Source organism: Stylophora pistillata, chromosome 1 (assembly GCF_964205215.1).
Source record: "Stylophora pistillata chromosome 1, jaStyPist1.2, whole genome shotgun sequence".
NCBI lineage: Eukaryota > Metazoa > Cnidaria > Anthozoa > Scleractinia > Pocilloporidae > Stylophora > Stylophora pistillata.
The window spans coordinates 3,491,826-3,517,291 of record NC_142519.1 but is presented as its reverse complement, the minus strand read 5'-3'; the positions used below and the strand labels follow the sequence as shown (position 1 = coordinate 3,517,291).

The 25,466-nt window shown below is 39.2% G+C and overlaps 3 protein-coding genes across 3 annotated transcripts in view; 2 read left to right on the top strand and 1 right to left on the bottom strand.

Moving 5' to 3' along the window:
- LOC111343867 (talin) overlaps nt 1-3,060 on the top strand; it is a 45,114-nt gene extending 42,054 nt beyond the window's left edge. Inside the window, exons 62-64 of the mRNA XM_022951061.2 lie at nt 236-298; nt 991-1,173; nt 1,950-3,060. Of these exons, the coding sequence (XP_022806796.2) occupies nt 236-298; nt 991-1,173; nt 1,950-2,186 (483 nt within the window). The 3' untranslated portion in view covers nt 2,187-3,060. The remainder of the gene's footprint in view (nt 1-235; nt 299-990; nt 1,174-1,949) is intronic.
- Nucleotides 3,061-6,706: 3,646 nt separating this feature from the next.
- Nucleotides 6,707-11,926, bottom strand: LOC111343873 (centrin-3). Its single transcript, XM_022951068.2, has 4 exons — nt 11,641-11,926; nt 9,817-9,931; nt 8,617-8,808; nt 6,707-7,140 (listed from the first exon to the last, which is right to left on the bottom strand). The coding sequence occupies exons 1-4, from the start codon at nt 11,794-11,796 to the stop codon at nt 7,097-7,099; spliced, it is 507 nt and encodes a 168-aa protein (XP_022806803.1). The 5' UTR covers nt 11,797-11,926; the 3' UTR covers nt 6,707-7,096.
- Nucleotides 11,927-11,979: 53 nt separating this feature from the next.
- LOC111343870 (uncharacterized) lies at nt 11,980-23,921 on the top strand. Its single transcript, XM_022951064.2, has 6 exons — nt 11,980-12,339; nt 12,444-12,588; nt 13,730-15,508; nt 16,075-16,287; nt 17,252-17,728; nt 23,482-23,921. The coding sequence occupies exons 1-6, from the start codon at nt 12,059-12,061 to the stop codon at nt 23,677-23,679; spliced, it is 3,093 nt and encodes a 1,030-aa protein (XP_022806799.2). The 5' UTR covers nt 11,980-12,058; the 3' UTR covers nt 23,680-23,921.
- Nucleotides 23,922-25,466: the final 1,545 nt, after the last annotated feature.

Sequence of the window (25,466 nt, the reverse complement as noted above, 5' to 3'; positions counted from 1 at the left end):
ATGGAAGGAGTTCCCGCATTATACTCCAGTGTCTGCGCTGGTCATGCAAAGTAACCCTGGAGCATACTCGGTTACCAGCCTTCTGGTGTATACTTACCTATGCATATTCTGGTTGTAGGGGAAATTGTGAGATCGTTAATCAACTCGAACAAGGCTTGCTTTCCACTCAGTTTCAAATCATCCTGCTTTTCCCGTCAATTTTCCACCATCTGACCTCTTTTTACTCGTTATTCAGGTGTGTTCAGCCTCCACAGATCCTAATGAGGATGGACAGTGGTCACAAGGGCTTGTGTCAGCGGTAAGTCAAACTCTGGAGATCCTTCAGAAGTCATCAATTCATTCTGTATGTGTTGTGTTTGTAACCGGCGACAGTAGATATAATAGTCCACTCAACAATTCTTAAAACCGACTAAGACAACTATGCGTCACAGGGTTATGATTACAAAATGGCGGATCTTCAACAATACAATGATCTCTTATTTGCAGAGGGAACCCCCTAACCTCCTAAGTCACCCCTAGCCAAATCTCAGACTTAGTGCTTCTCACTCTAAATCTTTTCCAGTACCAACAAACTTCCCTAGTAAACTACAGTTGCTTTCCAAAGCTCTCTCTGTATCACCTCTCCAAAACGTACGTCTCTACCAACGCCAGCGACCATCACAAGAAGATAACTGGTCCTTATAGACATTATAGAGTCTGCTAGAACATTCCGGAAATCTGTAGCATAACTCTTCTGTTAAAATGACGTCACTTGCTAATATGATACTCGAGAAAAGTCATAATTTGACAGAAGAAGGTACTATTTTCCATATTGCGTGACTAGAGATTCCAAAATCACCAACTTAAACCTACTCGCCATCCTGTTTGTAATTTAAAATTATAGAGCCCTCTGTTACCGTTGTTTTCAATCGAAATCACGCCGCGTTACCTTTTGCGTGACGAAGCAAGACCTCGTTAAACCCGTCTAAATATAAAGTTTGTCAATTTCAGGCGCGTATGGTAGCAGCAGCCACGACAACGTTGTGTGATGCGGCTAACGCGGCCGTCCAGGGTAACGCAAGCGAGGAAAGGCTGATAGCCGGAGCTAAACAAGTGTCGAATTCTACTGCGCAGCTGCTGTTAGCATGTAGAGTAAAAGCTGACTCCAACAGTGACACACAGAGGAGACTACAGGTATGTGGTGCATGATGGGTATTCTGAGGACAGTAGGTTACATACACTTTGTCGGAGTGCTTTGTAAGCTATGCGAAAGGTTACCGCGTTATTGGACAAACTTAAAAGAGACGACTAACCTTCATCTCAAAAAAGCTATGATTAAAGGACACCAAGAGAGAATAACGTTCCAGGGTAGAATCTTTGCCGAGAGAGAGAGAGGGTTAAGAGTGCGCTGAAATGACCCTTTTCTTGGTCTAAGATAAAAGATTGGAGCTAACGAAGTTGTGATCGCCTAACCGGATTGTATCTTTGCGTATCAGTGTGTAATAAGAAAACGAAAAGAATGCCGTCATTCGGATGACAAGGCTTAGCATGATGCTGTTCAGCTTTATTGAATGGCAGAACTTTTAGACAGTTTGGTTGTTGTAACTTCATGGAAAAATTCACTCTACCTCTTAGTCACACCCTATTCAGGCCGCCTTTGGATATTTTTCTCTTTTTGTTTTTGAAAAATCAGTCTGAATTTCTGTTTTTTTTACCCTAAAATCTTTTCCCTGTTGCATTGATTTTTCAAGTCGTCTGTCTCAATTTTTGAGCGTAGGAAAGACAAATTGTTTTTTTTGTTTGTTTTTTTTTTTTTTTTACAAATGATTTCTCTCACTAAATTACTCGACGGTTGCAGTTCACTGATCGCATGTAATAGTCCTACTGTTGAAACGAAAAATTAAAATACGATTCTGTATTCAGTTGTTTTTTATCTTACAGTAAGAGTTTGTTATGGTGTGTCGTTACAGATTGCCGGCAATGCCGTTAAGAGAGCCGCAGACAACTTGGTAACCGCGGCTAAGAGTGCGGCTGTCTTTGAAGAACAAGAGACCACGGTTGTTATAAATCAGCGGTTTGTTGGTGGAATTGCGCAGGAGTTGGAAGCTCAAGAGAAGATCCTGCGCATCGAAAAAGAGCTGGCTGCAGCGAGAAATAAACTGAGTCAAATACGACAGGCGAAGTACAGGCCGGAGGAGGATGATTAACCCCAGAAAAAATGACAACCCACAAGAATATCTAATAAAATTGTATAAAACTAGGTAGTTGCAGTTGGAGAGGGTTTTGACGCTCTCAGATGTTTAAAATTGGAAGTATTTCTCTCGGTTAAGAAAAGAAGTCCTTAGTTTCTGAATATTGTCGTCTACTAGTCAAAGTATGGGTAGTATACGAGACTCGGTGAAAGGAGAAGTAATGATAAATCAACGTCAAGTAAGTAAAGATTAGTTTTGACGCTGATGTTTGGTATAACAGTAATATGATATGCACAGCAGACAAGGATCAGTTAGCTTTATTCTCGTCATGAGGCTTTATTTTCGGCAAGGCTTTGGTTTCTGTTGTTTCGTTGGAGATGAATTGAAGAAGAAAGGAAAGCAAAAAGTTAACAAACCGACATTATTTCAAAAAATCTTTGTGTACGGATTCCGTTCAATTCCTAACTGTTTTGTACGATTTTCAGGAAATAACATTTAGTTTTTTTATGTAAGACATTTAATAACATTTAATAACATTTAGTTTTATATGTAAGACATTTTCATGGCTTAGATTCAAAGAGCTTATTATTTTTGTTTTGTTTGCGTTATTTTTGTATTTAAACTAACTTTTCCTCTCTTCAACCGATATCTTAGTCTGTCAATCCTCGACGACTCCATATAGATAAACCACACGGTTAAGAGTAAATGAAGAAGGGACCAGAGGCAAAACATGATTTAGAACACTTTCAATAAAATCTTATTTTATGAATGATCACAGATGGATATACACACAATTGATAGTCATAGTTTGAAGAGAATCCTCTTAAGTATATTAAATAACATGGCAATGGCGAAATCTGAAAGGGAAATAAAGGAGTTATTTTGCTTAGTGCTTCTCTTAATTTTTAGTATAGAAGAGTCAATTGGCCTTAAAAGGGTAGCATGGAGGACGAGGGGGGGGGGGGTCTTATCTTACCTTCCTTTCTGTAAACTTCACGCCTATGCTATTCATTTTGGGCTTCATCATAGAAACCCTTCGCCACCCTGCTCTCGGTACATATAATGGTGACTGGTTAGGACACATCCATTTACAGCACAACCAAAGTAAAGCGTGCGCTCTGATTGGTCAATTCAGTCCCCATCATTTGTCCAAGGGTTATACGCTACAGACGTGAGCAAATGCAAAGACTAGTTTCTGCACGCCAAATTCGCAAAGAGGGACCTTAAGCAAACTACGACGGCAACGGCAACGGCAATGAGAACGTGGAAACACAAGATCGAATTGGCAGAACAATAGCTCAGCACGTGCGTTTTCATCCTCGGAGACCCAGGGGCTGAGTCGATTTCAAGTTAGGGCATAAAGACCACTGGGGACATTGTCTTACAAGACTAGTTCCAAACGGTCGCAGTCGTTCTGCTATCTGATTGGTGCCAGAAAATCTTTGTGTTTTTCTGCCCAATCAGAGTGAAGTGTGCTTTAGAGTCGCACGGGCCACGCAGGTATGTCGAGCAACTGGTACTTGCGCAACTCTCTGTGCGTGCCAAAATCTAATCTCATCTTCGTTTGAAAAAAAAGTAAAGCTAAGCGCGGAAACTTTTGCTATTAGATGTGGGTAGATGACCCTGTACTACTGAGCTGACATTTGCAATAAAGCAAACCCGCCCTTTCCATCCAATATTTCTTGGTCTTTGTTTTCCCATTGAAAACAGCATCGGATCGATTCCCAATGATCAAAGGTATTTAACTTGGTCTTCAACAATCAACAGAAGAGGTGAAATGACGATGACCAAGGGACTACAAGAGAATCCGTGGCCTTCCTAGCTCAAGAATTTCAACACTTTAGACAGCAGTTGAAAGATTAAACTCTTTCCAAACCCCTTCGGTAACTGCCCGAAAACATCTCTCCTTCCCACGATGTTCTCGTTAATAAGTTTTTGTTCAGATTTTAATTAGAAAACCGGAAACACAGCTCAACTTTCTCTTATCACTTGCTGGAGGTCATCCACGAACTTAACGTTCTCTGCAACCTTGGCCGTATTGTGAACGACTTTACTACTAAGATTAGATTTTGGCGCGCACTGAAAGCAGAAAGCTACGTAGGCGAAAGCGCCAGTTGCCCGACATACCTGCGTGGCCCGTGCGACGAAATAACTTCACGGGATTGGAAAGTTTCAGTCAGAGCAAATTATGCAAAAAATCGAGAAAGATTTAAGCTTAAATCTCGTTTAACGTTTAAAGCGTCATATTAATGACTGCAACCATCGTTTTGTATACAAACCTCGCAAACTTTAAAACACGTTCTCTAGTGATACCTGCGAAAGTATTCAGTATAATTTCCGGTAAGATTTTGGCGGAAAATCTGATCGATTTCTCTTACATTGTGTGCTGAGACTGAAACTTTTCACCTCAAGCAAATCTCCGTCGCACGGTCCAAATAAACATAGCGAGCAACTGAGCTACTAGTATATGTCCGTGTTAAAACACACGAAAGGACTCTAAAGCACACTTCACTCTGATTGGGCAGAAAAACACAAAGATTTTCTGGCACCAATCAGATGGCAGAACGACTGCGACCGTTTGGAAGTAGTCTTGTAAGACAATGTCCCCAGGGGCTCTTCATGCCCTAACTTGAAATCGACCCACTGCCCCTGGGTCTTCGAGGATGGTGCGTTTTAAAACTTTGTACGTCTCTTAGCCGTCCTTTGCAAAACAACAACGTGAAATCACCAAAATTTGCGTCATCTACGAACTGAAACCGCGACGGCAAATTATTTTAATTTCCATTCAGGAACTCAACGCTCCATTTATGCGTTTTGTTGAGGTTGAGGTGAGGCGCCATAGGCGACGGTAAACGCATGCGACCATTTTCCAAATTCTAATTAAAAGAAGAATCTCATTTTTTAATCGACGTCTTCTTTAGCGTTGCCGTCTTGACTGCTTAAGGTCCCTAATGCCTCGCGCGAAGGCTGCAACTCTACATGCACTCAAAGATCCCTAATCTAAGTTGGACCACACCTTCCTTTCATTATTTCACTTCCTCCACTCCTGCTTTCTTAGAAAAAAAGAATGAGCACGGTCTAACCTGTTTTAAGCAACCCCGTACAAAGGGATCACCCTGTATTAAGTGGTTGATTGTCAAACTCCGAAATTTTTCCCACTTAGTTTGAAATGTTCACCTGTTTTCTGAAGTGGCCTCGGTCACCCTTGACGGAATTCCAAGGGCCTGTTGGTATTGACTTGTACAAGTGCTCGTGGAATTGTTCTTTAATTGATTTCTGATCACTGATAATTTTCTTGTGACATTATTCAAAAAACTCACTTTTGCTTGTTTATTCCAAATTGCACTCGATAACATATAATTACCAGTACAAATGACTCCAATTATTAGTTAATTGCTCCTTATTTCCAAATCCTTGTTAATTTGAAGATTCCTAGAGGAGGGGAGGGGAATTTCTCCTTTTGTGCGATCAAGTTTTATCAGGGAATGTTTTGGCTTGTTTCTACACAGGCATCCCCAGCTCAAGTCTCGAGAGAAAGCAAAATATAAATTCGTGAAAACGTCACGCGCTGTGCAACGGGGTGTTAAGTTAAGCGAAGAACCGTTGTGAATTTAAACGCGTTATAAGTGATAGTATTGGGAACGAACTAAAGTATGGTCGATTTACAACATTAATTATTCCAAGATATAAAAATGGTACACCCAAGATTAATAAAACTCACTCCCTCCTTGTGTCCACCGTGGTTTCTGGCGATCTCTGCCGTTTTGGATTATGCCTGTTGCAAGGGTCTGTCAAATTCTCGGGCTACAGTTCAGGGGTCGACACTAACGGTAGCCCACTAGCCACAGACTAGTAGAAATTCAGTTTTGGCTGGTGGTTTTCAATTTCCACTAGCCAGTGTGGCTAGTAAACAGATTGAAATGGTCGTAACATTTAAAAATATATAAGATGTCACTAGCCACTTGGCTAGTAAGTTGAAAAGTTAGTGTCGAACCTTGCTTCTAATTTTTATTTAAACACGAAGGCGCGCTATACAAAGGAGCCTTAGGTCCCACTGGACCATTTGTCAATTAACCGTCGTGTGATGTAGAACTCTTAGAGTCAAGTCAGCTTGAGCTACAGCTACTCCAACGCAGTGAACAGCGGGCGCATTCCACAAAATTGCTTTATGTCTTCATCACAATACAAGAATTTCTGAGATTTGTATTTCCTTTCTCCAATGTAAACTGTCTTTATTTGTGGCGGTAAATTTGAGATCGAAGTAGGTGGTCCGCACGTTACCTCATTGCCACCATGCTGGTGGAAGTAAACAATAAATATCTCATTAGCTCCTTTTGTTCGTCTACCAGCATTTAAATTTGACCCGCACACGTCAACGGTGAGTGACAAATGAGCCTAGGTCTTCCCAGGGAAGACTTCCTTATATAGCGCGCCTTCGTGTTTAAACAAGCTACCAAATCGTTTCCCCAAGTCTCTCTTTTTTTACCACCATCATATCTCGGTGGTAAACATCCTCTGCTAAAGAAGTCACTAACTGAAACAGTTTAGTTTTTATTAAAAAGTATTACAATCTCTACAATGGTATTGTCATAATAAATAATGCAATAAAACAAAAGCTTAATATTTTCATATATTCTGTCTAGTTCTTTCCCTTTAGAATCAGCCAAGATCACATTTTCAAAATTTTGACAACACCACATTTTGGGCCACATCATCCCAAATCTCTGATTTTCCTTTGATTTTTAAGTTAGTAAAATAGAAAGAGGTATGCATTGCTATTAGCATAAACAATGTACAAATTGCAAAAGAAAGTACAATTTACAACATGTCTGCTTATTTCTGGTAAAAATATGTCATTGTTGGAGAGTATGTTCACAGATTTTCCAACAAAATATACAGGTACATTTTTTTCCTGATGCTTGTGTTTATGTATCCCCGGTCATGATGGCAAGAAATTCTTCCTCATTTACTGCAGAAACAAAAGTGAAAACCAAACTAAGCATAGTTATATTTTAGACATGTTTATCATGTGAGGAGATAGTCTTGAGGAAAAGGAGTGTTGAAATGGGATGTTTCTCGGTCTGTCAAAAGCAGAGAGAGTTTTAATTTTTAAGAGCTAACAAGTTTTAAATCTCTGGTTGAAACTGTGAAAATAACCTTATAAATACCTAGGGGAATGATGATATTTTACAAGCTTACAATATGGATAAGGAAGACAGATATTCATTGGACAATTACTGTTTCTGCAGGTCTGTAAATTTCAAATTTATGCAGAAACTGACATAGAGATCAGTAAAAGCCAGAATGCCAAATAATTCTAACTACTTCATGTCTACAAAAACTCATTTTAAAATGGGTACACATAACAATAACTTGAATAGAAACCTACTTATGGTAGTTTGTCAGAGTTATTAGAATAGACAAACTCAAAAGAAGGAATAATTTGGATATATCAACAAAGTTGAAGTGGTAAATTGGCCATCGTAACGATTACAAAAGCTGACGTTTCGAGCGTTAGCCCTTTGTCGGAGCGAATAGAGGGATTGTGGGTTGTGTGTGCTTTTAAAGGCAGAGAATGGAGTTTCCCTCTTTCCCAAAAGAGGGAAACAAATCAGAGATGGAGTAGGATAGTTAGAGAGAAATTACACAGACTGCAAATTAAATTACAACATTTTGGGTGGATTCTAGCAAAAAACAAACCATAACATGTACATATACAATTGACTTTAAAGCCACATAATTTTTCCGTGTACAAGATTATACAATGCTCAATGCTTCTACTGCAAAGTTCTCCTCAGTTATTCTCCTTCCTATCTGCTAGATAATTCTTATAATGTTGACTAATACATAGAATTAATTTTGTTATTGGATCAACTAATAATTCTCTGATCCATAATTCTGTTTTCAAATTCTCATGGAATGTCTGCTTGATATTGGATTGATATTGGATTGATATTGGATTGATATTGGATTGATATTGGATTGATATTGGATTGATATTGGATTGATATTGTAAGGAGAAATTCTGTCTTGGTCAGTCACTGGAGTTAAAGGATTCAATAATGCATATTGGAACATGTAGTCTGTACTCAAGCCTAGTGGCCCACCAAACTGGAGATATCCTGGTTTCCTTGGCATGAAGCAATGAGGGGTATTGCCTCTCCCCCATCTGGATGGGATGCCAGTTCATCACAAAGTTACTGTACCCCTCACCTCCCCTCCCCCTCCCCCCACATTTCATCAAGCTTTCCTGAACATGTATTGCTCTGCAATTTCCCTTGACAAATTCCATATGATCAACTAGAATACATCAGGCTTTCCAGAACATGTACTGCTCAGCAGTTTCCCTTGACAAATTCCATATGGTCAACTAGAATACAAGTTAGGAAGCTGGTGCAAATATGGAAAGGACTTTATCTTTATAATCACATTTATAGGCACTCACTTTCTCCATCTCCATCTTTATCAAACTCATCAATCATGGCTCTAAGCTCCTCATCTGTCATATTCTCTCCCAGCTCTCTTGCTACTCGCCTGAGATTCCTGAGACTAATTTTGCCGCTGTCATCATCGTCAAACAATCTGAATGCCTTGAACACTTCTTCTTGTGGATCCCGATCTAGCATCCAGTCTGTCACTGAAATTAGGAGGAGAAACAGCATGTAAATAACGTTGTTCAGAAGGAGTTCTCCATAGTTACACTTTTTACATTAACAATGCATTAGACAAAATTAACAAATCACATTGTTGGAAATGCACAATGATTCCAAATTGCTTTCAACTTTGCAAGCTGAGAACTAGAGTTCTATTTCTGAAGATTTTCCTCTGCATTTTCTACCATCTTGACAAGTTCTTCTTTCAAACTTTCTCCATGACTGTATACAGTTCTTAAAATTTGGAAGTTTGTTACCATCCATATCTCAAAAATTTGCAATTGTTTTTAGAAGAGAAATTTTTTCTCCGTCTGGCAAGGATTTCTAAAAGTTGCCTTACATCATACATAGTTTTCATTATCTATATTGACAATATAGATTGACTACTGACTATTCACAATAGTTCACGTCTAATAAGCACCCAAAAATTTCTTCAATTATTGAAAGATTACAATTATAAAATATTGTCATTGTTACCCTGATTCTGTTTTCATGTAGGTAAACATTGATTACAAAAGGTACTTACTGGCTGAGTGGAAGGGCCAGCTGGAAAATATTTGACTTTAGGTCATGACTGTGAGCCAAATATTTTACTGTCCAGCCCAAATAGGCTCAGTCTCAAAAATTTTGTTTAAATGTAAATGAGATGCAATAGATGGGTGAATGTGAAATGCCACAAAAAAAAAAAAAAAAAAAGATTCTAAAATAAAAGGTTAACCTTTTTTTTCTTGAGGGAGGACAAGAAAATCACAATTCAAATTGAAAAAAATGCAACTTTTTGTGACTCTTTTTTTTCCTAGAAGTTTTTGCAACAAAGCAGTGTCACTGCAGGGCCTTACAGCTTTTTCAGGACCAGCTCACTTCAATCCCTCCATTCCTTCACATGTCAGCTTTCACACTGGTTTTTTATCAGATTGCACATGTGGGTCATATGGTTCATATGGTAAGTCTCTTTAATTGCCAACAAGATCGCTGCTTTTACGTTTACTTACTGACTTCATTGAAGTCATCAAATGTAATTTTGCCTGAAGCTTCCCTATCATAGTCCTTCATGATTTTCAGAACATCTGCTTTCTTCACATCAAATCCAAGAGCTCTCATCGCAACCTAAACAATAACAGCAATACATAATTAATAATTCATCTATTTAAAATTGCATCTGAGTGATCAGTAGTTAAAATTGCTCCCTCTACTGAAAATCATTTGTCATGTTATCTCAGGTGCATTTTGCCACCATGATATCATTTTGAATTCTGCAAGCATTTAAAACCCTTCCCCTCATAGATAAAGGTACAGTTATACAATTGTATTCACAACTATTTCACAAGAATTCACAGAGTTTGAACAGCATTCTCCCAGACTTTGAACAATGTCACCTCTAGGTAAACATGCCAACAGTTCTGAGATCCTCTAAAATCAAAACCTGCATGTTTACCATCACAGTAAGAAATTCAGATAGATTCATGACAAATAACTAACAAAATCAAATAAAAATTAAAAATCCACCAGCTAACATAAAGTAGCCTATATATAAGTTGTAGTGACACAAGATCAGAACTGTAACCATATGGCATTTACAAGCATTATCTCTTTGATAGTACAAAAATAAAATTCACAAGTACTTCATAATAAGAAAGAAACCCAAATTCAGCCAGTAACATGTTTCAGGAGCATTTTGACAGTCAGAGTCAAGTAAATATTTCTTTGATTATCTCAATCATGGCTGATTTAATCTAAAATATGACACTAACACATTGACCTTCTATGTAAAACCCCAAAAAAAGGCAATCCTGTTTTTTGTTAGGTCTATTAAGGACACATTAATTATCTATGATTCATGCTTTCAAAAGAAACAAAAGGGATTTACTGATTGAAAATGCCACTCGACTTATCAAAAACATCAATTGAATATTTTGACAGGCAGAATACAATTAGGCACTGAAGCTAATTACTGACTTAGTAATACGCATACATATTTTAGGAAAGATTACACTATACAGTGTGGACAACTACTCAGCCACAAACAGAAATGACAGTAAAATACTCCTTGGATGCTTGATCATCACAAATTTGCGGGAATGTAAAGTTATCAAAGCAGTCCTACGTATATGGTGACATGTAGAGCGACAAATCTCTTTTCTTTAGACGAGACTCGCGAGTTGTGCTTGAGAAAATACATCTCCTGTCCAAGATTCGAAAAGTTACTTCACAAAACATGTGTTTTAGTGTCGAATCTGCTACTCGGTTGAAAAGATCATGTTCGATTGAAAGGTAAACCTTGGTTGAATTAATAAAATGCAAGAAAATTCGGAAATTGTTTGATTAAATAATTGCGATGCGCTGTTTAATAAAGCACAGGAAATTGCGTGCTGATTCTGGGATGAAGGTAAACGAAGATTAGCGTACAGTACACGTAATACAGTATTTTAAAAATATTTTGTATTTCAACCATCAAGCACGTCTTAACCAGACATTTAATGTGTCGAGAAATCAATCGTTTCTTCAGAGTAGGCTACGAGTATGTTAAGGTTTAACGTCTCCTAGAGCATTCGTTTTAGAGGATTTAACAGCAGCGGTTAACTTTTTGTCTCGAAACAATACTTAAAGAATAATTTCTAAAGCAAAGGTCAATTAGTGGAAAAGTCCCGCTCAAAACATCGTCACACAATCATTAAAGAACAAAGACGAAATCAGTTTCTAAAGTCCAGAGAGGTACTGCGCCATTTTGCCGATTTCAACAAATGTTAAACGGCAAGCCCAGGGAAACGTCAAGAGTTGGATAGTAACGATGATTTTAATTTTAAAGCTTATGTTACCTTCAGTTCGTGATAATCTATCGCACGATCCTTGTCCGTATCAAATAAGTCAAACGCTTCTTTAATTTCTTGCTTTTGTTCTTCACCGAGCTCCCGCCTCTTGCCTTTCGAGCCTCTCCCTTTGCTAAAATCAGGCGTCTTCAATGAAAGACTCATCTCCGCTTTCGTTTGAGCTTTTGATTGAACTGTAAAAAAATTGCCGTAATTTTTTTTGACGCTGTCGTTCGTCGCGTAGCAAGCGCTTGTTGCTTTGGTAAATGACGCGCAAAATTCGACTGGCGGTTAGACCCTGTGAACGCATGCGTATGTAACCGTTATTTTCCCGCAAGGAGTTGTGGGTGGATCAGTCAATATGGCGGACGAATTGAGCTTTCTCCAAATAGTTTTCAAATGCTAATCAAACTGTCCTTATACGATCATGGACCCACCCGACTTGCGATATGTTGTTCAAGCAACGATCATAAAGTACTTAGTTTGCAGTAGTGATATCTCACGGGAACACATCGTAATGCTGGAGTATCTTCGAAATTTTGGACTAGGTGTTTTTGGAGACGAAATTCTTTCACAAATCTTTGAAGATTTTCCTGGTGAACTTACCGATGAACTGTTAGCCGTCCTATCACCTCCGCATCTGAAGCAATTAAAACTGAGAAACTGTGATCGTTTGTCGTGCAGTGGGCTTCAAACGGCAATTGCCAAGTATGTTATACCCTTAATTCATGTAGATTCATGATTCCCATAATTTATCGAAAAAAATTTATTAGCATACAAGTGCAAACTGTGTTATACTCGTTTCCTGGCAGGTGTCACCAGCTTCAGGCAATTGACTTTACTGAATGTATTCATCTCCTTCATCCAGTCGTATTTTGCTGTATTAAAGAGAAAGCAACAAAATTGGTGTCTCTATCTTTTGAAAATTCAGAAGTTGTCTCTGATGACATTGTTCAGGTAAGTATACGTTCAAGGGACTTGTAAATGATTACAAATATCAAAGTATTTGGTATTATTATCCAACTGTGCTTCACGAGTACAAGTAAAGCACGAAACGAGCACAAATATCATGCAATATTTGTACTCCAGAATTATTCGTGAAATTCGCCTGCTCCGAAATAACAATTTGGTTGGTATGTTGGATAATAATTCTCTTATAAGATGTTTTGTTGTGTAGTATTGCTGAGTATTTTAACTTGTTATTTGTATTTTGACTTGCCCTATGGGCTTGTCAAAATACAGCACAACCAGTAAAAATACTCAGCGATACCACACAACATGTGACATCATACATGTATGATGTCAGTGAATAATTCTCAGTGAGCACATCTACAATTTAGGCAGACAGGATTATTATTTCTGATTATGTATGCTACCTAGTTATGACAGTGACAGTTTGGAATGAGATCCAGAAACTTCTTCCTGCAATGACTGATTACCACCAACCTCATCATAGTGTACTTAAACAACAACAAACATATGAAACATATGTGTGAACTGCGGTTATGAGACGTATATGAGAACGATCCTTCGCAGTAAAGCACTATTTGAGCAATAGTGAAAATCAGACCTGAAAAAAATTTTTTTTTTCAGGTCTGATTTTCACTATTGCTCAAATAGTGCTTTACTGCGAAGGATCGTTCTCATATACATAGTGTACTTACTTGATTATAAATTTAGCTAGTGTGGAAAAAGGTTCAATGATGGGGCTTTTCATGTAAAATAATGGTGTTGTCATGGCCAACCTTCCTTGTTTCCAGTGGTAGCAAAATTTCAAGAGCTAGGTGTCACCAGCTATCAAACATGAGCCTGTTGCCACAGGAAACGGAGCTAGTTTCCTGTGACAACAATACAATTTTAATGTCAAAACGTGGTAGCCAAACTTCTGTCATTCCATTCAACTGAAAATCATATTATATGTCCTCTGTAGAAACTCTGGTAGAAAAAAGGTTTAATAAGTGTGCTTTTCATTATAGACAATCTGAAAAATTCAAGTGAAATTAAACCCACAATATTTTCATGTTGGATGGAAATAATTTTTTGCTCCTATCTTCTCATGCTGCCCAGTTATAGTGTGCTGAACTTGTTTCTTGTTTAGGTGGCTTTGATGTGCTGTCCAGGCTTAAAACACCTCAACCTTTCCAGTTGTAAAAACATTACTGATGCTGCTTTTGCAATTCCAAACTCTAAAAAAGAAGCAACAAGCACAGATCCTGCTTGTGAAACACCTCAGGCAGGTTGTAACCTTACGAATGTTGATATATCGGGCTGCCGTTCACTATCAACTGATGCAGTGAAACACCTTGTCAGTTTATGTGGATGTAGTTTAACAAGTATCAATCTTGCTTGCACAGGAGTCAATTGCATGGCATTGCTGTACTTAGCTGGATTAAATATGGATAAAGTAGCAAGAATCATACACAATTCAGTTGCTATAACAACCAATCTTGCTTTGATGTCACACAAAAAGACAGGACAGGACATTGATTTTTTCAAAACACAGCCAACCCCAATGATGTCAGAAGATAATGATCTTTTTCATGATGAAGATTTTTTTAATGAAATGGAAGTTTTGACACTAAAGTCTATTCTCCCTCCATGTCATGAGGATGAACTGCATGAAGCAGGAAATGAACAGAGCAATGAGGAGTCTGCATCTGATACCTCTTTTTCAGTTTCATCCAGTTTGTCCCCAGAAATCCCAACAAGTAGTAAAGCTTCTGATCACGACAGTGCAAGGTTTGGTCAGCTGTTGGAGAAGGGAGGTGAAGAGTGTTATGATGATGGTGGTGATAGAAATTTCATGGAGAGAGCAGGAGATAGGAAAATTTGCTGGAATTACATTCCCACTGAAGATGGATCCGAGGCAGTTGTTGACAATGAAAGTACTTGTTGGAACAGGATGCAATTACTTTCAATGAAAGAAGAAAGTACTTGTGAACTTGGGAGTGTAAGTAAGGGAGAGCTTTGCATGGAGGGATATGATCAGATGACTGTCACAGAAAAAACTACGGAACACTGTGGATCAGAGGAAATTTTAGCTGGTGAAGGTAATTTTGAAGTAGAGAGCGATCCAGTACATGAAATAGAACCTGTAGCTAATGTGTCTACTTGTACAGGTTTTGGAGAAGATGTCTTGAGTACAGAGTGTATCAATACTGATATGTCTTGGGGAAAAATCAGGGGAGAGCAACCTGACTATTCTACAGCACAATGTGTGGAAGCTAGGGAGGAAAAGTCTACATACAACTATCTTACCACACCAATCACAAGCATGAATTGTGCTGTACCTTCTACAGAGTCAGCTTTAGATGATGGAGAAGTAGGGACTCAGGAGTTTAGAATCCATGCTAGGAGTGGGGAAGGAGAGAAACCTGTTATTCCCAATATTTCTTTGCAACATTTAGATGAAGTGAATGGTGATTGTCGCTCTGCTACATGTAACATGTCATGTACAGTGCATGAATCTTCCACCCCTGCTATTATTCCCGACAACAATGGGATAGGCAAGGAATCTAAGAATTGCTGGGAGGGTGAAGATGTGCTAAATGAGTACGTGGAAGAAGTTAACCCCAATCAACATAGAATTTATACTGGTGGAAAGGATGACAAAAGTTCACCCGACTGTTTACTTTCACCCAAAAGAGTTATTCAAATAAGTGATTTGTTATTAATGCAGAGTTTTCAGCCACAGATTACAACACTGGACATCACTGGCATGCATTATCCCAGCAAACAGCTGGGTAATGCATGCTTGAAAATTTTCTCTCATGGGAATGAATGCTTGAAAAATTTTGCAATTTCATGGTTGGAACTGGAGGATGGAATGTTGACATCCATTCTCAAGCATCAGCATGACCTGGAATCTTTGTCTCTGGTATGTACATATAGAAATATCCATGGTCGTTATTATTTGTAATGGTTAGACATGAGTGTGTGCAAGTTATTGATAATTATCAATAGTAACTTAAATACTTGGTAATGGGTCAGAAACCTGGCTCTACTTTATGGTTGCAGCAAACCTGAAGGTTTTCATGATTTAGCAATAGAGGGGACTTTCTATCAGTGTCTCAGCGTGAGAACCCAAGTGGGATGTTGGTAAGAAACTTGAAAAGTTTTGTATACATTTGAACCTCTCCTTTTAGGGGACCTCTATCCAGGGGACCTCTATCCAGGAGACCTCTATCCAGGGAACACTTGCTCTGGTCCCAAGAGTGACCCTTGCATGGAGGTTCTTCTGTAGTTTGCCTTTGCTATGTGATTTACAAACTTTTCTTGTGGTCTGTGCAACATCCTGACAATTTAGATTTGTAAAACGTTATCATCATAGTCAAGGTGATCCAAAGAAAAACATAGGAAGGGAATTAGACTTAATCATACCTTCAGAGTATCCCTAACTTAGACTTACAGAAAGTTCTCTTTGATGTTCTTTCAACTTTCCAGGTTGATTGTGAAAAGCTCAGCAACCTCTCTCTGATCTCCATCCCTGTGCATTGTCCAAAACTCAGCAGTTTTGACCTGAAGGGCATGTGTTATGTCACTGACCATGGACTGGTGCCCCTTGCTAGGAGCAAATGTCTACAATCCTTGTCCCTGGCTGAGGCTGCCATTACTGACTTTACACTTGAGAACATAGCCAAGGGCTGTGGGGCAAAGGTAAAAGTATCTATATACATAGAGCTTTGTTTGTGTAGGACTAGTGTTGTAGCCCTATGAGAAATGTGAGAATTGCGGTGAGTTGAGGGGGTGGTTGGGCTGAAGTAAAGATAACATACACATTTTGTGTATGAAGAGTGGACAGTTACGAAATTCTAAAGGGAAAAAGGCATAGAGGATCCCTTTTCTCTGTTTCTGTATTTATACGGTGGGGGGTTATGGGTGCTCGAGGACGTGCTGTATTCATAGTCGTGTAGTGTGATTTCTGCATGATTAGCCCGTGACCAGGCCCTCAGTATAAGTGCTTTGTTACGAGTGTTTCTTCGACGGCGGGTAACTTTGAGACCTTGAGTTCTCCCAGACTCGTCTCCAGTCTTCCCGCGGGCTGAAACACGCTCGTCTTGTAGCGCTAATCCGGCTCATAATAATGTCTGATCGCAGGCTGCTACACGATCGACAATTGTTAATTTGGGGTTCAAACCACGAGCTGTGAGACTAGCCTAGTTCTCAAGCACCTATGTTGTGGTGAATGTGTAATTTTTTGTATTTCTTACATACAGGTTTTATATTTCCGCACCCGTTAATATACACTTATTCTTTTCGTTTTTAAACGTTTAATTTCTACACCTATATTTTCGCACTTTATGTAAATTACGCCGCCGTTTATGTGTTTCACGCCCCATTATGCAGTGTGTCTTATTGCTTGGGTCGATGTAAATCTTTTCCCTACGAGTGTTTCGTTCGTATATTCCCTCAGCATTTGGTAAGCTTTTTTTTTTGTCTTGTGGTATCTTATTTATTTTCCCGTCTTATATGTTGGTGTATTTTGGTCAAAGTTGTTATTTCTTTCAGTAAAGGTGTATGATTGAACCGAGTCCTAGCCTCTTCAACCTGGTAGACGAATTAGTTTTAAGCAGGTTCTGAGATATGGACGGATAGATTGATATGTTTTTCTTTTCTGTAGCTTAAAGTCTTGGACATATCCTGGTGTGAAGACGTCTCAGACCAGGGAATGTCAGCGGTGGCAAAATCTTGTCGCTCCCTTCAACGACTTGGTCTACGCCAATGTGCAGCTTCGAAGCTCACCATCACTTCACTTGGAAAAAACTGCCATCATATTTCTTGCCTGAACATCGCAGGGATTGATAGCTTTACAGATGATGCACTCAGTAGCTTGGCCGAGAATATGCCGCTTCTCAGAGAAATAGACGCAAGCTGGAACTCGCGTTTATCGGATAACGGCGTCAAAACCCTGCTTCAAAGCTGTGTAAAGCTTAAGAAAGCAGTTTTAAGCGGTTTAAAGCTTATTACCTCTCAGCCATTTTTGGAAATCATAGGAGATTTGAGTTGTTGGCGCTTATTGGAAGAATTGTGGAGATACAACAGAAAATTCCAAGGTGTGCTACCCCAAGGGAAAGTTTCTCTGAAGGCGTGTGATGCGGTAAGTGATTCGCTGATTCCAGTTATAAAACCACACTCGAGAATGGCAGGTTGGAAAATATCGAATGCTGGAATTCGGAACCGGAATACTCGGAATACCCGGAATTCGTGGAATGGCCGAAAAATAATAAATTGTAAATTGATAGATAAATAAGAATATTGATGATTAAAAATTAATCATAATTCACAATTTATTTAAATAATTTAATACTTACCAGCACTGTTCGTGGAGATGCACGTTTTAGAATGAAAAAAAGTCTGCGTCAGGCCAGTAGCCCCTACAGCCTAAGCGACGAAATATTTCTACTCTTCCTTCCATCACATGGTTACTCCCCGTTTTAAATTCGCCTCCACCCATTTACATACCTGGCTCCGGTTGTTCAAAGGGCGGATAGCGCTATCCAACGGATAAATCACTATCCAGCGGATAAGTGTTACCAAAACGTACTGCGCTATCCACCGGATAGGGATTTATCCACTGGATAGCGTTATCCGTCCTTCGAACAACCGGGGCCTGTAGAATGTCTTGGGCGCCATGACCATTAGGCCGCCACGCTTTTCCAGCCGGAACCATTGCAGAAGATTAAACAAATGCAATATTTCCAATTAGTTTAATAGTTCAATTGTAATAAGCTCCGAACTATTACAAATTAATGCTCTACCTTAAATAATTATTAACCACACATTGGGAGCTATCAAAACAGCTACCATTAAGACCAGCCGTCTACAGTTAAAATTGAGAGATCGTCAGCTACTCGACACCTTTCGCGTTTATTATATATACCTTGAAATATAAACCTTGTACTGATGGATTGTTCAAAACATAGAAAAAGGACGAAAAATGACCTACTCCTCGGTTGTCTCTGGAGATTTTTTTCCAGTTACTTTTTTATGGTCGTGGTTGCACTTGAATGCTAAATTTGACCCGCCACGTGGTCCGTTGTCTTCACTGGTGGTACTCCCAGCGATTCTGAAGTGTATAGGCACTGTTTATCAATTTTTTCATAATGTATTTGTTTTTGGAAAACCACGCAGAATCGAGTAGTTCAGAGAAAGAGCTGATTATTTTTAATTATTAATTAATTTATTATTTTTTTAATTTATTATTTTCGGTCATTCCGGGAATTCCGGGTATCCCGAGTATTCCGGTCCCGAGTATTCCAGTTCCGAGTTCCTGCAATCTTTATTTGCCAAACTACCCTCGAGAATTTTCACTCACCTCTTCTTTACCATGGTGTCAACGTCTATGGATCTATTAAAACTGGGTTTGTCACCAGGTGGATACATTTAAAAATATTTGAAAATACAAATTAAGTTGCGTTGGTGGTTAAAAGCGTTTCTGAAATTATAGACGATAAAAATTTTCCCGACGTTTCGGTCGCAATCACGGACCTTCAGGGGAAGTGAAAGAAAAAATTTTCAAAATACTTGTCAGTTTTTCTTGTTAGCGAGAGTCAAGTGTAAATACTCCTTGGGGAGTAACGCCCCATCGCCTCGGTTGAGTGGGTCTTTGGCGCAGTGAATCTCCCAGGCCTCGAGAATCTTTCTTTGGTGTCAGTTATTGTTAGTCCTGAGAATTGTGGCCTCATCCCTACGATATTGTGATTTCTTTTTATCACGTGGTCAGCAAATGCAGATCTTTCGCCTTGTCGCCGCGCGACAACCTTTTGGTGCTCGCCTTTTCTTCTTATGAATTTTCTCAGCGTTTCGCAAACGTAACTCTTGCTGCAATCAGCGCAAGGAATGTCGTAGGTCACGAGTTTCTTAGTCAATTTAGTTTTTCGGCCGTTTTGAGAACGTCTGGCTTATTGTCTGATAGGGTTTAAATGTCACTATAATGCCGTGGTTTTTTGGAACTCTCTTTACTGGCTCAGAGGTCCCGCTAACGTATGGAATTGTACTGTGCCCCTGTGCAGATTCTGCAACGGCGGTTATGTCTTTCAAGGGTGGTTTAGGCTTGCTGGCACCCAAGATGAAACGCTTGGGGTATCCATTGGACTGCAATGTCGATATCACTCGTTGTTTTTGCTTCATTTGGTCGGATTTTGTTGTAGGGATTTTCCGGCCCGATCTATCAATGATTTAACCACAGCTCGCTTATGCAGACTGGGATAGTGCGATGAAAAAGACAGATAGCGATCAGTGTGGGTAGGTTTCCGGTAGACGGTGGTGGTTAATCTTCCGTCTTCTTGGTGGTAAAGCATGGAGTCAAGGAAGGCAATTTTCCCCTCGCTTTCGCGTTCAATCGTGAACTCAATGCAGGGTTCAATTGAGTTTGAATCGATTTGAGAAAATTCTGAGTACTATCAGGTTTCGTGGTTGTACTCACGTCGTCCACAAATCTTTTCCAAAACAGAGGTTGATTGGTAAGAGTAGTCAATGCTCTTTCTTCAAGGTCTTCCGTGACCATATTTTCCATTACGGCGGAAACGGGTGAGCGTATAGCTGTCCCATGGATCTGCTTATAATGCTTGTGGTCGTATTGAAAGTTGGTGGTTGACAGGCAGAAGTCAAGTAATTCGATAATGTCAGTGACCGGTAGGGCCGTCCTTGACAAGGCGGTTGTGAGCAACATTAATAGCTACATCTACCGGAATCGACGTAAACAAAGAGACGACGTCGAAGGAAACAAGCTCGTCGTCATCCTGAAGATTCCTGTCAGCAATGCTTCCACAGAACCATAGTTAGTCCCCTCTACTACACTCAACCGAGGCGACGGGGCGTTACTCCCCAAGGAGTATTTACACTGGACTCTCGCTAACAAGAAAAAGTGACACGTATTTTGAATTTTTAATCAGCGTCTTGTTTATATCTGGGCTTTTGCATGAATTTTTTTCTTTCATTTCCCCTGAAGAAGGTCCGTGATTGCGACCGAAACGTTAGGAACATTTTTATTGTTTATAATTTCAGAAACGCTTTGTTAACCACTAGTGTAACTTAATTTGTATTTTCAAATATTTTTAAATCTATGGATCTTTGCCATACATAATTTTTTTTTTATTTTTCCACAGTTACGTTAAGTTGATCTTTGTTGCTATTGCTATTTTTCCTTTCTTTACGTCACCGACGAATCAGCAGCGACGAGTGAGTTTGCTTTAATGGAAAAAACAAATTTGTATGTGGAAACAATTTTTCACGGTTGATAAGAATAACCGGGAAAATCTATAACTAAATTGTTAGCCTCCGTGGCTGGCGTACAAAGGTAAAGTCATTTGGAGTACCAAGCGTGATAACTAGCGAAACTTCACCACTTTGTAGGACAATAACGAAAACGAGAATTTATAGGTTAAACTATGCGGTCTAGACCCAATCTCCAGCCGCTGTTCGGAAATTGAGCACGCACTTCTGCTGTGAAATTCGTAACCTGTTCCAGAAGTTTAGTATGTAAAACAGAGCACGATAGTAGACGGCGTGAGAATAGCGAAGGAATTTCCCGTTAATTTCCCACGCACGAGATTACTGTGTGCTGGATGTCCTCCCCTGGGGTGGGTTGGGTGGGAAAACAGCAGGTCCACATCAGCTTATACAGTTGCCATTAAATTCAACCTGCTTGAATAAATAAACATGATGATGATGATGATGATGATGATGATGATGATGATGATGATGATGATGATGATGATGATGATGATGATGATGATGATGATGATGATGATGATGAAAAAAAGAGGGAGGCGTGGGTTGCGTGTCACGCAATGCGAGGTTGGCTTTGCTTGACATCCTTAAGAATAGGCTGTTAAGACTGCATAGCTACTGCTACCGCATCCCACATATTTATGAGTCAGGCTTGTTCCATAAGGGAAATATGATTCAAGAATATAGTGACTAATTGACACCAGTGATAACAGATAATCATATAACAATAACGATAATAATGATATAATGATGATAATGATAATGATACTTAGTTCTTATTAACCGAGCGGGAGGTCTGTATGGGAGAATCTTGACCGACGTCGCAGTGACCGAACGCAGTGAGGTCTGTACCAGCGACCGAGGTCAAGATTCTCCCATACAGACCGACCTAGCTCGGTTAATAAGATGTTTATTATATGGCTGTGTCTTATATGCCAATTTTTTATATTCTTTGTACCTTTTTTTTCTAGACCGGTCTAGATATCGGTCTAGATGGGAAAATCTAGACCGCTTTCAGTATTGATTTCAGCCAATCAAATTCGTGAATTCGGTAGTTCCCAGTCCTTGTGAGACACAGCCATATTACTGTTTTATTAAAAAAAGCTCCCCCAAGATGTTAGACAAATCTTCTCGACTTTATTTTGTAAGAAGAAACCGGATGTTACAATGTACAGATATTAGATTATGGTATATTGGCTCATATACCATAATGGCTAAGCCAATAAAAAGTCTTGAATTGCATTATCCAATGATCCAGTTTTTAATAACAATGAATAATAATAATAATAATTATAATAATAGTAATTATAATAATAATAATAATAATAATAGTAATAATGATAATAGTAGTTATTATAATACCTTATAGGGTCTAGCTGAAGAATCTCACAGTTCCTCTATCGGTCTATTCTCTAGGCTCCAGTAGTGATTAAACTATGCTTCTTTTAATTTTAACTTTGATTTTCATCATCTATCATCATCATCATCTTTAATAGTAACATCCTCGTGAGGTTTTTCAGAAACTATTTACAAACTTTTTACAATTTATAAAAACTTAAATAACGATATAACTCATGGTCAGATTTTATGATAGTATTCCACCAAGTTCTAGAGCTTATAAAGGAAATGTCTGCCTCAATAGTGTGTCTTGCAGAGCGCGCTTGAAATATGCCAATGAGGCATTTTGCCTAAGCTCTTTATGCAAGTTATTCCATATGTTGGCCCCTCTATAGGAAAAAGTGCGCTGGCCAGTAGCTGTTCTGTATAGCGGAATCTGCAAAGAGTTCCGCGTACGAGTGTTACGAGTATGTATATTTGATCGCTTGGTAAACTTACTCGTTAAGTATTGAGGCGCAAGACCGTTCTGACATTTAAAGGTCAGAACGGAGTCTCTATAAAATAATTGTTCTTTAACAGGAGGCCAATTTAGCTCACGAAGCAAAGGTGTTACATGGTCAAACTTCCTAGAGTTTTTAACGATCTTACTGGCAGTTAAATAAAATTTTTCTTCAAAGTTTCCAAGGTGTGCAAATCAAACCTATTTAGATATTTCTGAGAGGAGAAGTCTTCTTTCAATTTCGTGCCGGAGACGCCACTGTGGAATTATTTTGAAATGTTAATCGTCTTTTGTGGTGCCACAGCGAGAACTGAAAAAAATTATAGCTTAGGATCTACTGGGCATAGTTCGCTGATTCGAACGGTAAAATACTCTCTTATCTAAGAAGAAATTTTTCCTTTACGTTTGCACGATGCACCGATCACATCTTTTCAGAGATTTCTGCGAGGTAAAGCTTTGTTTTTTCAAACGCCATCCTGAAATAATTGTGAGATGCTTATCATTTTCTGAAGTAATCCGAAACAAACAATAAGTATCATCGCTGAAAGACCGAATATCGGGTAAAACTCGGCAGACTTCGTTGTGGGCGAAGAGGTTGTTCGTATTCTATTGTTACACTCGCTCAACAGGACAACATTAAGGCTTCGCGGTAGCCATAAAAACGGCGGCGAAAGAGAAAAAGGAGCGAGGAGTAAACCCGAGAAACCAGTGGAAGTCAAGCTTTTGCTTGGTCTTATCAACATTTGCGTGCAACCAACGTTTTTTCTTTCTTTCGTTTGTAGGAAACAGCCAAGTCCCTCGGTGACCAAATGCCATGTCGCTCCATGTCCTTTGCGCCCTCGTTACGTCATATTGAAGTTGAGTACAGCGACAAAGTGAATGATGATCATTTGGCAGCAATCGTAGCAGTCTGTAGAGGAACCCTGTTCGTAAAAGACTATTATGGACAGCCAGTTGAGCCCAAATGGATATTTCGATAAAATTAAAGCGCACGACGCAAAAATGGTTTTTATTTCCCGATTTACCGGACACTTTTTTTAACCCACCCATTGTCACCCTGAACAGTTTTAAAATGAATCAATACATATGCTATACCTACCGCTTGTTCTATTTTTTTTTTCCTGTTTTACGTCGGATCTTCTAAGCAGATGTGCAAAATGTATTTCAGAGAGTTACAAAGTGACAAAGCATAATGTGCTAAAATAAATACTCTTTCAAGGGGCTTGATAATGAAGGATTTCCTGGTATGACAGATATCCTGAAATAATTGGTCAATGGTTAAATGTACGGTTCTTCGACAGGTTCTTCCAAAAGTGGAGAAATTAAAGTGTACCTCAAAAGTGTACCTCAAAAGTGTACCTCAAAAAGTGTACCTCAAAAGTGTACCTCGGGAAAAATTTAGGGACAACCCTTCAGGAATACGTTAGAAAATGCAATCCACAGGTATTGTACATGGCGTAGACATCGTGCGCTTTTTCGGTTCTCTCTTCCTTGCTTCGGAGAGACCTCGCAAATACTCTTGCGCGGGTTCCGGGCACGCTTCTCTCGCCTAGGTGCATGGAAAGAAAAGACACCTCAAGCTACTAGAGGTCCATTGAAACAGTGTTAAATTATGTGGCAGAATATGAACATTTGCTTTCAAAAATCTGAAAGGTAGAGATTTTTGTGATTTTTCATCTCATTCTATTTCGTCTTTCGAATTAGGGTAATCATTTTCGTAATCTTTCTGCGAATTTCTAATTTGGACATTTCTGTAAGAACTCCTATTCCAGCTCAGTCACGCACGTCCGATCACGCCATTATCCTGGATCTACGACCGAAACTCAAACTGAAAGTCATCGGACGTTGAATAATCGAGAGTAACAAACCGGGTGCATGGATCCTGACGAAACAAGCTTTACTAAAGATCACGAAAGCAAAATTTTTCAGGGGTCTTTCCAAGGTCAATATTTCATGCATCCTCGGAGACCCAGGGGCTGTGGGTCGATTTCAAGTTAGGGCATGAAGAGCCCCTGGGGACATTGTCTTACAAGACTAGTTCCAAACGGTCGCAGTCGTTCTGCCATCTGATTGGTGCCAGAAAATCTTTGTGTTTTTCTGCCCAATCAGAGTGAAGTGTGCTTTAGAGTCCTTTCGTGTGTTTTAACACGGACATATACTAGTAGCTCAGTTGCTCTCTATGTTTGTTTGGACCGTGCGACGGAGATTTGCTTGAGGTGAAAAGTTTCAGTCTTAGCACACAATGTAAGAGAAGTCGATCAGATTGTCCGCGAAAATCTTACCGGAAATTGTACTGAATACTCTCACAGGTATCACTAGAGAACGTGTTTTAACGTTTGCGAGGTTTGTATACAACACGATGGTTGCAGTCATTGATATGTCGCCTTAAACGTTAAACGAGATTGAAGCTTAAATCTTTTTAGAATTTTTTTGCATAATTTGCTGTGACTGAAACTTTGCCAATCCCGTGAAGTTATTTCGTCGCACGGGCCACGCAGGTATGTCGAGCAACTGGAACTTGTGCAACTTTCTGTGCGTGCCAAAATCTAATCTCATCTTCGCTTGAAAAAAAAGAAAAGCTGAGCGTGGAAACTTTTGCTTATTAGATGTGGATAGATGACCCTGTACTACTAAGCTGACATTTGCAATAAAACAAACCCGCCCTTTCCATCCAATATTTCTTGGTCTTTGGTTTTGTTTTTTCCATTGAAAACAGCATCAGATCGATTCCCAATGATCAAAGGTATTTAACCTGGTCTTCAACTAT

What these genes read in the sequence shown, in the direction of transcription:
- LOC111343873 (XM_022951068.2), bottom strand. Translation starts at nt 11,796, where the DNA reads ATGAGTCTTTCATTGAAGACGCCTGATTTTAGCAAAGGGAGAGGCTCG. An exon ending in TAGATTATCACGAACTGAAG is followed by an intron (nt 9,932 to 11,640) that starts GTAACATAAGCT and finishes GTTATTGTTTAG; the next exon opens with GTTGCGATGAGAGCTCTTGG. An exon ending in TAAAGATGGAGATGGAGAAA is followed by an intron (nt 7,141 to 8,616) that starts GTGAGTGCCTAT and finishes TTGTTTCTGCAG; the next exon opens with TAAATGAGGAAGAATTTCTT.
- LOC111343870 (XM_022951064.2), top strand. Translation starts at nt 12,059, where the DNA reads ATGGACCCACCCGACTTGCGATATGTTGTTCAAGCAACGATCATAAAG. An exon ending in CTTCAAACGGCAATTGCCAA is followed by an intron (nt 12,340 to 12,443) that starts GTATGTTATACC and finishes GTTTCCTGGCAG; the next exon opens with GTGTCACCAGCTTCAGGCAA. An exon ending in TCTCTGATGACATTGTTCAG is followed by an intron (nt 12,589 to 13,729) that starts GTAAGTATACGT and finishes TTTCTTGTTTAG; the next exon opens with GTGGCTTTGATGTGCTGTCC.